At 46.1% G+C, this 12,486-nt stretch overlaps 1 protein-coding gene across 1 annotated transcript in view; it reads right to left on the reverse strand.

The window, feature by feature from the left end:
- CRTAP (cartilage associated protein) overlaps positions 1–6,180 on the reverse strand; it is a 28,791-nt gene extending 22,611 nt beyond the window's left edge. Inside the window, exon 1 of the mRNA XM_075547090.1 lies at positions 5,235–6,180. Coding sequence (XP_075403205.1) covers positions 5,235–5,705 — 471 coding nt within the window. The 5' untranslated portion in view covers positions 5,706–6,180. The remainder of the gene's footprint in view (positions 1–5,234) is intronic.
- Positions 6,181–12,486: the final 6,306 nt, after the last annotated feature.

The following is a 12,486-nucleotide window of genomic DNA, read 5'->3' on the forward strand; positions in this document are numbered from 1 at the left end:
TGCCCAGGGCACCTTGAAAAAAGGCCTGATGTTGAGAAATAGCGTCTGGGGACTTAAAGGCTTGAAAGTAAACAAACGGCCATCTAGCCCAGAAGCAACAAAGCCCACATGGAAGCAGCACACCAACATGTGTGATCATGAAGGGCCAAGGGGACCAGGTTTCAAGCAACAAAAGCGGTGAAAAAAATCATATCATCGTGAATGAGGGGAGTGCATGATGGGAACCCAATGCCCATCTGTAGACAGCTAGACATCCCTTGCAAAGGGGTAGTGGGGAGGAGATGAGTCACTCAGGGTTCAGTGTAGCAACAATGAAACTCAAAACCTTCCTCTAGTTCTTAAATGCTTCCTCCCCCCCAATTATCATGATCCCAATTCTACCTTGCAAACCTGGCTAGATCAGAGGATGCACAACCGTGCAGTTGGGATCTGGAAACACGGGGAATCTAGGCCAGATGAACCCCTCAGGACCAGCGGTGAGAGTGGCGACACCGGGAGGGAGGGAAGGGGGTGTAGAAAGGGGGAACCGATCTCGGGGATCTACATGTAACCTCCTCTCTGGGGGATGGGCAACAGGAAAGTGGATGAGGGAAACGCTGGGGAGTGTAAGATAGGATAGAGTAATAATTTATAAGTTATTAAGGGTTCATGAGGGAGGGGGAGGGAAAAAAGGAAGATGAGCTCATTCCAGGAACCCACGTGGAAGTCGAATTTTGAGCATGATGAGGGCAACGAATGCATAAGGGTGCTTTACTCAATTGATGTATGTATGGATTGTGATAAGAGTTGTATGAGCCCCAATAAAATGATTTATTAAAAAAAAAAGGCCTGATGGACTTCAGAAAAATCAGGCAATGAAAAACGTGATGGAGCACAGTTCTACTCTGACCTTCATGGATCAGCAGGAGCCGGAGTTCACTCAACCAACCATTTTTTTTATAAGTTCAACCATTTTTTATAAGTTCAAGCAAAACTCCTTGCCAGGGCCAGTCTGTATTCACCTTCTCTAGCCCCAGGTTCCACTCACACTTTTTCCTTTGCTCACTGAAATAAGAACCTGCTTCCCCTCGGCTTGTAAGGGTGACTCAGGGTACAGTAATGTTTACCCCATCCTGCAGCAGCGTCCCCCGTATTTATCTCCAGCCTTCATGTCCAGGTAGAATAGCCATGCCTGGCACCAATCATTATCTCTCTACCTAAAAAGAGGGCTTGCAAACATAAACATCACTGAGGTGAAAAATAAGTAAACTATATACGATCACCACCTAAAATTACTTTCCCAGTGATATTTTCAGTTAAAGCAATTAACGCATGAACATTCTGCCTTAGTAATAAAATTCTGCATTTTCCCCCTAGTTATGTGGATTAAATTCTATCCTCCACCAAATATATATTGTGATGCCCTGGTCCAGTACCTGTGGATGTGATCCTGTTTGGAAATTGGTGTTTCTTCTGTTTATGTTAATGAGGCCATGTCAGAGTGGGAAGGGTCCTAAACCTAATCACTTCTGTATAATAAAAAGAGCAGAAGAGCAGGACACAGGGCCCATTTGCATGCAAAAGAACATGGAGGTTTCCAGATGGGACCAGAAATCAGGAGTGAGGCCTAGGTTAGAAACTTACTTTGAACTATTAGCCTCTAGAACTGTAAGAAAATAAGCTCCTGTTCTTTAAAGCCATCATTCTTGGTATTTCTGCTGTGGCAACACTAGATAACTAAGACATCTGTCCTATAAGAAAACAAAAACTAAGCTCACTGCCACCGAGTCAATCCTGCCTCATGACCCTACAGGACAAAGTACACCTGCTCGGTAGGTCTGCAAGACTATAAATCCTTACAGCAGTAGAAAGCCTCTTCTCTCTAGGAGCTGGAGGCACAGGGAATCCAGGGCGGATGATCCTTTCAGGACCAGTGGTGTGAGTGATGATACTGGGAGGGTGGAGGTGAGTGGGTTGGAAAGAGGGAACCGCTTACAAGGATCTACATGTGACCTCCTCCCTGGGGGACGGACAAGAGAAAAGGGGGTGAAGGGAGACATCGGACAGGGCAAGATATGAAAAAATAATAATCTGTAAATTATGAGGGAGGGAAGAATGTGGAGGGAGGAGGGAAAAAAAGAGGACCCGATGCCAAGGGCTTAAGTAGAAAGCAAATGCTTTGAAAATGATGAGGGCAATGAATGTACAAATGTGCTTTACACAATTGATGTATGTATGGATTGTGATAAGAGTTGTATGAGCCCCTAATAAAATGTTTTTAAAAAATTAGTACAAGAATGAAGAAAATGTTCTAAAACTGATTGTAGTGATGATTGTGCAACTCTTCTTGATGTGATTGAATTATTTAATGAATGATACGTGAATTATGTCAATAAATCTGTTTTAAAATGCCACAAAAATAAATGTAATATAATGTAAAAAAAAACCAAAAACCTCATCTCTCTCTTAAAGAGTCGCTGGTGGTTTCAAACTGCTGTCCTTGTAGCTCACAGCTCAAAGCATAACCCACTATGCCACCAGAGACCCCAGAATATCAAGACAGATGGTATCTTCTAACTTGTAAGTAGGTGATTGTCGCAAGACCTACAAAGGGTTCGTTTAGGAGAGAAGCACACGGCTCTTAAGCCTTCTGAGGCTGTCATGTAAAAGGAGAAACCATGTCTTCTGGTCACATCAGTAAACATCCTTCCCCTCATCCCCGTTTCACTGGTACACTAAAGAAGTCAGACCTCCTTGTATCACCAGGTTTAAACATAAAGTGTTCTTCTCCTTTAAGTCACCCCACCCCTTAATTATGGGCCTCGGATTTGGTTCAGACTATATTTGCCTAAAGCTACACCAAAAAAGAGTGCATTGAACAGAACGTTTTCTACATTTACAATTTAGTGATACCGATTACGTTCCTGCATTGGTACAATCACTGGCCCCCTCTCTCATTAAAAACTCATTACTCCATAGTCTCTCTCTAATTTCTCAAGTATATATTGTTTACATACGTAGACTGGTATTAAAATAGCAAACTGCTAAGGCAGGCAAGCAGGCTAACTTTAAAACGACTTCAGGATACATTTGTGGGTGAAGAAGAAAGATTTTCATATCATTCCAGGTAACTGAGTATTCTTCTTTGATATAAACAGGATATTTTTAGTTTAACAAATAGCACCAGTATGAACTAAACATCCTTTTTCTTTTCTTTTTCTTTAAATACTTTTATTGGGTGCTCTTACATCTCTTTTCACAATCCATACATTCCTCCAGTGTGTCAAGCACATTTGCATCATCATTTTCAAAGCATTCTCTTCCCACTTGAGTCCCCATTTCTTCCCCCTCCCTCTTCCCCCACCCTCCCTCACGAGCCCTTGATAAGTTATAGATTATTTTTTCTATAGCTTACATTGTCCTCCGTCACCTCTCACCCACTTTTCCATTATTCGTTCCTCTGGGAGGGAGTTCTAGGTTGACCCTGTGATTGATTCCCCCTTTCTCCCCCCACCCTCCCCTAATCCTCCTAGTATCTCTACTCTCTTTGTTGGCCCTGAGGGTTTATCTATCCTGGATTCCCTGTGTTTTGGGCTCTTATCTGTAGCAGTGTGCATGCTCTGGTCTAACCTGATTTGTAAGGTAGAATTGAAGTCATAATAGTGGGGTGAAGGAAGCACCAAAGAACTAGAGGAAAGCTGTGTGTTTCATCGGTGCTATACTGCCCCGACTGGCTCATCTCTTGCCTGTGACCCCTCTGTGAGGGGATGTCCAATTGTCTACAGATGGGCATTGAGTCTCCACTCCATGCCTGCCCCCCCATTCACCTTAGGTATGGTTTTATTCTGGGTCTAACCATCCTTTTGTAATTGTCTGGGAATTTCAATAATCTTATTCTCTGGCTCATTCTAAATCTGTTTATTATTGCCAGGTGATTCACAAAACTGCTAAGTTTATATCAAACTAACCAAATATAGAAATAACCCAGTGTTTCTCCCATTGGAAGTGCTGTTACTTTATTGCTCATAAGAATGTCACAGACACGTGGCTTGTCCTAGAGGAAATATGAAAAACAGATCTTGAAGTCCAAGGACTAGAGGCAAAGTTGTTTTTTTTAATTTGCTTATGTGTCACAAATGATTTCAAGTCAGTTCCAATTTTATTTGTCCTCTTTTTATAACCACGCAGCCCAGTGTGTGTCTGATGGGTAAGACTGTGACCTTTCCTTTCTTTATCTCTGTCTCAAATTCATTTTTCCTTTTTATTTGTGTCTCTTTTTCTTTTCCAAAGCAAAGTTTTACAAAAGACTTCCATCTTCAGTCTTGGGCATAGTTATTAAACTATGTAGTTATTAAAACTAATGCAATATTTTCTTTTTTAAAAAGAACTGGGGTGGAGAAGTCAGCAAGAGAAAGTAGAAACAAGGCCTTAAGAAGGCTCTCTTGGCAAAATTCTGTGAAGACGTGCCAAGAGAAAGCCTTTTTATCCGGTAAAACAGGGAACTCAGTCCGTTCGTAAGCCTTGTGGATCCCCACAAAGGCCACGAGGAAGGAGAACCAAAGTTATTTTTAGCTAGCAATCACAGGCAGGATGCCAGCAGGAGGAAGACATAAAAAGAAGTGAGACCACTGTGTTAAATAAATGTCTAGATGAAAGAGACGGTGGCGGTCGCTGACCCTGGTGGTCATCGTCTACAAGTTCTACCCGCTTCAGCTGGGCGGTGTCCTCCCAACTTGTCCCTGCCCTTCCCAGATCTCAATGTCCTCCCGTCCTCGGAATAGAAGGGGCGAGGCTCCTTCCCGCCCTGTTGGGTCAAGTCACGGAGAAAAGGTTTTATTTGTGCTGTGCTCAGTGTTCTATGAGCGTACTCTCTGCCTAACAACAGCCCGTGAAGAACATCCTTTGCACCCCTATTTGAGATAAAGAAGAGAGGCATGACTTGGGTGGGACAGAGGCAGGCTCAGCCGGAACAGCAGATAGGGCGCAGGGGTGGGCGTGGCCCAGAGCGAGGGCGGGGCCCACGTAGTGGGCGTGGCCCACGTAGTGGGCGGGGCCCGGAGCGGGGGACGAGGCCTGGGGCGGGGGCCCACATAGTGGGCGGGGCCCGGAGCGGGGGACGAGGCCTGGGGCCCACATAGTGGGCGGGGTCCGGAGCGGGGGACGAGGCCTGGGGGCGGGGCCCACATAGTGGGCGGGGCCCGGAGCGGGGGACGAGGCCTGGGGCGTGGCCCAGTCGCGGGGCGGGGCCGACTTGCCTTGAAGTAGGCGAACTGCAGGAACTTGTAAGGCTCGCGGCGCTGGAAGTCGGCCAGGAGCTCCCGGCTGGGCTGCGACTGGCGGAAAGCTGGCAGCCCCTGCTTGCAGCGCTTGAGGCAGTGCGCGCGGCGGAGCAGGCCCCCGAAGATGCGCAGCTCGGGGAACCGGGCGAGGCCGGCGGCGGGCGCGGGCGCGGGCGCCGTGCTGCAGTTGAGGTGGCAGAAGGCCTCGCTGTCGCGCAGCAGGCGGTGAAGCCGCAGGCTGATCTCCAGGTAGCCCACGCTCTCGGCCCAGTGCTCGCCGCTGTACTGGTCCAGCGCGTGGCGGTAGGCCGACTCGAGCGGCATCAGCTCGTCGCGCGGGAAGCTGCGGAAGCTGTAGCGCTCGTACTGGGCGCGCCCGCCGCGGAGCGCCCAGCCCGCGCACAGGAGCGCCAGCAGCGCCGCCGCCGCCCCGCGCCTCGAGTCCATTGCTCCCGCCCGCCCGGCGGAAGGAAGGAAGGAAAGAAGGACGCTCGGAAGGGAGCGAGAAGGAAAGGGAGGAGGACGGCGCAACGCGCCCAGCAGATCCTCGGGAGGCGGGACGCCTGCCTCCGGCCCGCCCCGTCCGGCCTCCGCTCCCCACCCCGCTGGGGGTCCGGGCACGGCTCCCTGCAGGGGCAGGGTGCCCGCGGAGGGCGGCTCTCTGTGGATTCCTCCACGGTCTGCACCGCGTTTAGGGGCTCCAGCGATACCTCGCTGCAAGCCAGACTCGGCTCCGATGGGTTATAGGTTAGCGCGGCTTCGAATTGAGTGTTGCAGGACTTGTGAAAACGCAGACTTCTCCGAGGTTTCTGATGCAGCGCGTCTTGGTCAGAGCCTGAGAATTTGCCTTTCTGATCTCCTGGTGCTGCCTTCCCATAGCCTATACTTGTACATCACAGCGGGAAGGATAATGGCAGAAATATAATCAGTAAGGATGTCCGAGGCACAATTTAAAAACCAAGTGGGAGACACACCTCGGATTCCACTCTTAAGAAAATGCTTGGCATACTTGGCGCTTGTGCATCAAAGATATGAATGGAATGTTAAAGGCAGCACTGTTTTAGCTCATTCGGCTTTAGAAGTAATTTACAGAACGCCTGCAAGGACTGTACAAAGAACTTCCTAATAATCATCTAGATTCAAAAGTTGTCAGCATTAGTCCCCACCTTCTCATTTCTCTCTATTTTTATTTCGGAAGCACTTGAGAGTACAGTAGGTAGGTTGCAAACATCAGGCCTCCTTACCCTCTACAATATGTACTGGACTTGTTAAAAAAAACATTCAGTGTGCAATTCCATTGTCTTTTAATTCCATTTTTCCACGAACTTATTTTTTCTTCAACAGTTTTATTGACAATTTACCTATCTTATGATTCAGTAGTTCAGTCATATCAAGGAGAATTGTACAATCATTACCACATCAAATTTAGGGCATTCCCCATGGTTAAATTTCCTTTAAAAATGAGTGGTGTGATCACAATCGGTTCTAGTGCACCCTTACCCCTCCTGCGTTCATTATTTACTCTCCAAGTCCCCTTTCCTTCCCAATCACCCCCTTCCCCTAAATCCTCTTGTATGAGTTATTATAATTATGTATCCACACTTGCGCTTCACAGCTGGGAAACCCAACAGAAAACAAAAACTTGGCACTAAGGTGGTAAGAAGAAAATCATAATAGTATAAAGACAAAAATAGAGAATGATGTATAAGAAAGAAAAGAACCTCATCAACATTCAAAAAGCCAGGGAAGAAATTTCTGTCTTGGAACAAGTAAGGTACTTGCACCCAGAACAAATGCAGGTCTCATCTGTAGGGTAGTTAACGGCCAAGTAGCTGGAACGACCCAACATTCCATGAACTTTCTGAAGCCCCTTCATATGTCCTAAGGATGTAACCAGGGAAGAATCATCAAATACAGAAAATTTCACATTGATAGACTAGTCTACCTTCCTTAGCACAATTTTGTCAGGTGTCCCAGTGTTTGTGATCACACTTCTTTCTGGGGAGGACTCCTCTAGGATCACATATTACATTTAGTTGTGCATCCCCTTGTTGCTAGTAGATACTGTGGAATGGGCTCAGATCCGTGGCCATCTCATGTAGAACAGAGGCAAATGCTGCCTTCCTTGTGCCCATGATCACTGGCATGCCCCAGCCCAGTGTTGCTGCTGTCTGGGCTTTCATCCCCCAGACCTAACATGTTCTACAGCCTGCACTGCTCCCTCAGCTTGGCTAGCCTTGCCCACCTTTGACGTTTGGAAGGAATATACGGATTTTAAACCCTGTCCCTTAATTTGGGTTTCTCTGATAATTCCTCCTGATTAGATTAAGTTCTTGCCTGGAACACCTCAGGTAGCACACCCAGGGAAATGCAGTGCCAACCCCTTCTCCGTGACCTTCATTTAGATGAACTTCGATAACTTGGTCACCATTTCTTCCGCTTCATTTTTCTGCTGCAGTTAATACTTGTTGATGTGGCCCACCACGCCCCAAGGATGATAATCCTGCTCAGAGCACAATGCACAGAGAGGAAGGACCATGGGGCCTGCCCCACTACGAGACACAACGTCCCTCACTGAACTATGGTGCTATGGGGGACAACGCTGGAGACACAGTGTGGGAATTGTGCCTGATCTGAGCCCACCACACCAGAACAAAACATGATGGGCATGCAATGGAGCAGCAAGGGGAGCAAAGCAATGAAGTCCCCGGGAAATACCCAAAATAGACTTTGGGGCCAGAGTGTGGCACCCCATCAGACTCAACCAGAAAACTCTCCTAAAGGTCAACACACACACACCTGGAACTACTTATAGGCTTTTTTGTTATTGTTTTATTTTGTGTTGTCTTGTTTTTGTGCTTATTATGTCTATATTGTCTCTGCATGTCTATCCAGATAAGATAATCGGGATAACAATCCAGAGGAGATAATAATGGAACTGAAGGTTGGGAATGGGGGGACGCAGAGGAAAGGAAGGGGATTGTCAACCAACCCAGGGACAAGGGAACAACAAGTGATCTAAAATCGATGGTGAGGAGGGTGTAGGATGCCTGGTGGGGCTTGATCAAGGCCAATGTAGTCAAGAGGAAACCCAAATGAAGGCCAAACATGATAGTGGAGCAAGAGGAAAGTACAAGGAAATAGAGCAGCGGTTCTCAACCTGTGAGCCATGACCCCTTTGGGGGTGGAACAACCCTTTAACAGGAGTTGCCTGGTTCATGACAGTAGCAAAATTACAGTTATGAAGTAGCAATGAACATAATTTTGTGGTTGGGGTCCCTACAATATGAGGAACTATATAAAATGGTCATGGCATTAGGAAGGTTGAGAACCACTGAAATAGAGGAAATATCTAGGAGGCAGAGGACATTTACAAAGGTCTAAATACAGGCATGTACATATGTAAATATATATAACGATAGGGTAATAGATCTATGTCCATATATTTATATGTTAAGTATTAAGGTAGCAGACAGACATTGGGCCTCTACTCAAGTATTCACTCAATGCAAGAACACTTTATTCTAATAACCTAGCATTCTGTGATGCTCACCTTCCTGACACAATCGCTGAAGACAATATGGGTGCATAAGCAAATGTGAAGAAAGCTGATGGTGCTATCAAAAGATATTAGCATCTGGGGTCTTAAAGGCTTGAAGATAAACAAGCAGCCATCTAGCAGAGAAGGAACAAAGCCCACATGGAATAAGTGCACCAGCCTGTGTGATCATGAGGTATCAATAGGATCAGGCATCAGAGACCCAGAACAAAAAATCATATCGATGTGAATGAGGGGGAGGGTGGAGTAGAGATTCAAAGCCCATCTGTAAACAATTGGACATCCCCAGAAGAGTCACAGGGAAGAGATGAGCCAATCAGGGTGCAGTATAGCATCAATGAAACATACAACTTTTCTTTAGTTCATTAATGTTTTCTCCCCACCACTATCATCCCAATTCTACCTTACAAATCTGGCTAAACCAGAACATGTACACTGGTACAGATAAGAGCTGGAAACACAGGGAATCCAAGACAGATAAAGCCCTCAGGACCAATAATGAGAGTAGCAATACCAGGAGGGGAAGGGGAAGTAAGGGGGAACCAATAACAATGATTGACACATAACCCCCTCCCAAGGGGATGGACAACAGAAAAGTGGGTCAAGTTTATGACAAGAAAAAAAATTATCAAGGGTTCATGAGGGGAGAGGGAGAGAAATGAGCTTATACCAAGGGCTCAAGTAGAAAGAAAATGTTTTGAAAATGATGATTACAACATATGTACAAATGTGCTTGACACATGGATGGGTGTATGGATTTTGATAAGAGCTATATGAGCCCCCAATAAATTGAGTTCCTTAAAATTACTTGATGGTGAAATACAGCAGTGCTATTTGTTGTTCTGGTGTTCTCATTTAATAAAATGTATTGAACACACAAACTGAGTGATTAATGAAAAAACAAAAACATTTTGAAATTCTCTGAATTGGACCCTGTGTGGAAGTGAAGGCAGGTTGATTCTTGTTACGTTAATGAGAACATCAAGGACTGGAGAGGGTCCTAAACCTACCGCCTTCTGGAAACAGGACCTTTCTTAATAGCAGATATTGAAAATAACTTGAAGAGTGGGTTCAAAAAACCCAACTCACTGCTCAATTCTGGCTCACAGGGACCCTACAGGACTGGGTGGAACTACTCCAGAGTTTCTGAGGCTGTAAATATGGAGGAGGACTGCCCTATCTTTTTCCCTCAGTGCAGCTGGTGAGCCATTGACCTTTCAGTTGACAGCCCAATCTATAAATGTTAGGTAGCTAGATTTAGAGACGGGGGCTGTGTCTCTCATGCCTGCAAAGGCCCCTATAGAGGAGGTTCTCAAGAAATTAGGCGACCAGTAGATGCCTATGAAGACCCCAAACTGAGCATGCTCACACTCGAGCCCCCAAGCCAGGTGGGTGGTATCCCTGGGCGGTCCAAATTAGGCCCACGCTCATGACATCACCCAGATGGGCTCAACCCAGCCAATGTGGTCAACCAATACATTCAACCGCACCTACCCCCAGCCAGGCGGTGGGCTAGAATAAAGGCGGGGAGCATGCTCAGGCATGCTCTCTTGCCAGTCTCTGGCCCCGGTCCTCTTGTTCCTTTCTCCCTGGACCCCTGGATCCCGGGATCCTTCCCCAAGTTCTGCACATGTGGGTGTACTTTTCCATGAGATTGCTCCTGCCCAGTTGTGAATCCTTTTGAGACTGTAAAACCTGAAACTTGTCCTGTCATTCATAAAAAAAAAAAAATTGGATTACAAAACAGGCTTTGGTGTGAATTCTTTCATCATGAGAAGCCAAGAACTGGTGTATTACCCACTCAAGAAACCTATATCACCTGCTGTGCCACCTAGGATCCTGAAACAGACAGGAATGTTTTACAGCAGAGGAAGATGAGCAAATTATAACTGCATAACAACACAGTTCAAGGTCAAGACAAAAAAAGAGGGACCTCAAACCCAACTTACTCTCAGTGCCCACTCCTCATGAGCCCCTAGGACAAGGTAGGATTGCCTCCTTGAGTTTCTGAGACTGTAAATCTTTCCAGGAGGAAAGAAACACATCTTTTTAAAAAATCATTTCATTGGGGGCTCATACAATTCTTATCACAATCCATATATACATCCATTGTGTCAAGCACATATGAACATTTGTTGCCATCATCATTCTCAAAACATTTACTTTCTACTTGAGCCCTTAATATCAACTCCTCGTTTTCCTCCTCTCTCCCCCCTCCCGTTCCCTCATGAACCCTTCATAATTCATAAATTATTATTATTTTGTCATATGTTATACTATCCAGCATCTCCTCCCACCCTCTTTTCTGCTGTCCATCTCCCAGGGAGGAGGCCATATGAAGATTCTTGTAATCAGTTCCCCCTTTCTACCCCACATTCCCTCCACTCTCCAGGCATTGCCACTCTCACCACTGATCCTGAAGGGGTCGTCTGTCTGGATTTCCTGTGTTTCCAGTTGCTATCTGTACCAGTGTACATCCTCTGGTCTAGCCAGAGTTGTAAGGTAGAATTGGGATCATGATAGTGGAGGGAAGAAGCATTTAAGAACTAGAGGAAAGTTATATGTTTCATCATTGCTACCCTGCACCCTGACTGGCTCATCTCCTCTCCACAACCTTTCAGTAAGGGGGTGTCCAGTTGCCTACAGATAGACTTTGAGTCTCTACTCTGAACTCACCCACATTTACAATGATATAATTTGTTGTTCTTTAGTGCCTGATAATTGATCCCTTCAACAGCTCGTGGTCACACAGGCTGGTGTGCTTTTTCCATGTGGGCTTTGTTGCTTCTGAGCTAGATGGGCACTTGTTTATCTTCAAGCCTTTAAGACCCTAGATGCTATATCTTTTGATAGCCGGACACCATCAGCTTTCTTCACCACATTTGCTTATGCACACATTGGTCTTCAGCGATTGTGTTGGGAAGGTGTGCATCATGGAATGCCAATTTAATAGAACATTGTGGAGAACCCCATCTTTCGCCCATGGAGCAGCTGGTGGTTTTAAACCTTGAGGCTCGTGGCCCAAAGCTGCAATCTCCACTGTGCCACCAGTGCTCTTTCCATTTGCCTCTAAGCCGAAAATAGGCAAATGTACACAAAGTAGGATTGAGGAATGCAAATAATAGAGTCTCACCTCATACCATCAGGCAGGGTAAAACTTTAATCAAAAGAGAGCGAGAAGGGGAAACTTTAGTAACGGTTTCCCACAGGTGGAAGCAAGGACCTAGGAGTCGAAGAGCGCCTAGGCCTCGGGAGGGTTGGGAGAGGAAAGGATCATTGTATCTTTTTCTGTGCCAGATATATATTTCTAAAATATTCTGTGTTGTTATTTTTACTTAAGGAAAACAAGTTTCAGTAGTGATAGGAAGAAACGAAAACAAGTGGCTGGGATGGGGTGGGGGAAGCTTGTCTGAGCAGGCGCAGAGCTGGGAAGGCAGTGGGGCATCTGCCTGGCCTGGTGAAGCCACTGGCGTTGGAAATCCACCATGACCATTGTGCTCGGGGCGTGTTCGCCTTGAGCTTTCTTATTCACTACAGTCACGCAGCCTCTGACTCACAGACAGCTGTGATGGACAGGGTTCTCACTGGCTCACTTGCAGAAGTAGATTACAATGCTGAATAAGCAAAGCAGCACAAACCTACCAAGGGAGATAAAGCAACTATTTAAGT

The sequence above is a fragment of the Tenrec ecaudatus genome, chromosome 4 (assembly GCF_050624435.1).
Source record: "Tenrec ecaudatus isolate mTenEca1 chromosome 4, mTenEca1.hap1, whole genome shotgun sequence".
NCBI lineage: Eukaryota > Metazoa > Chordata > Mammalia > Afrosoricida > Tenrecidae > Tenrec > Tenrec ecaudatus.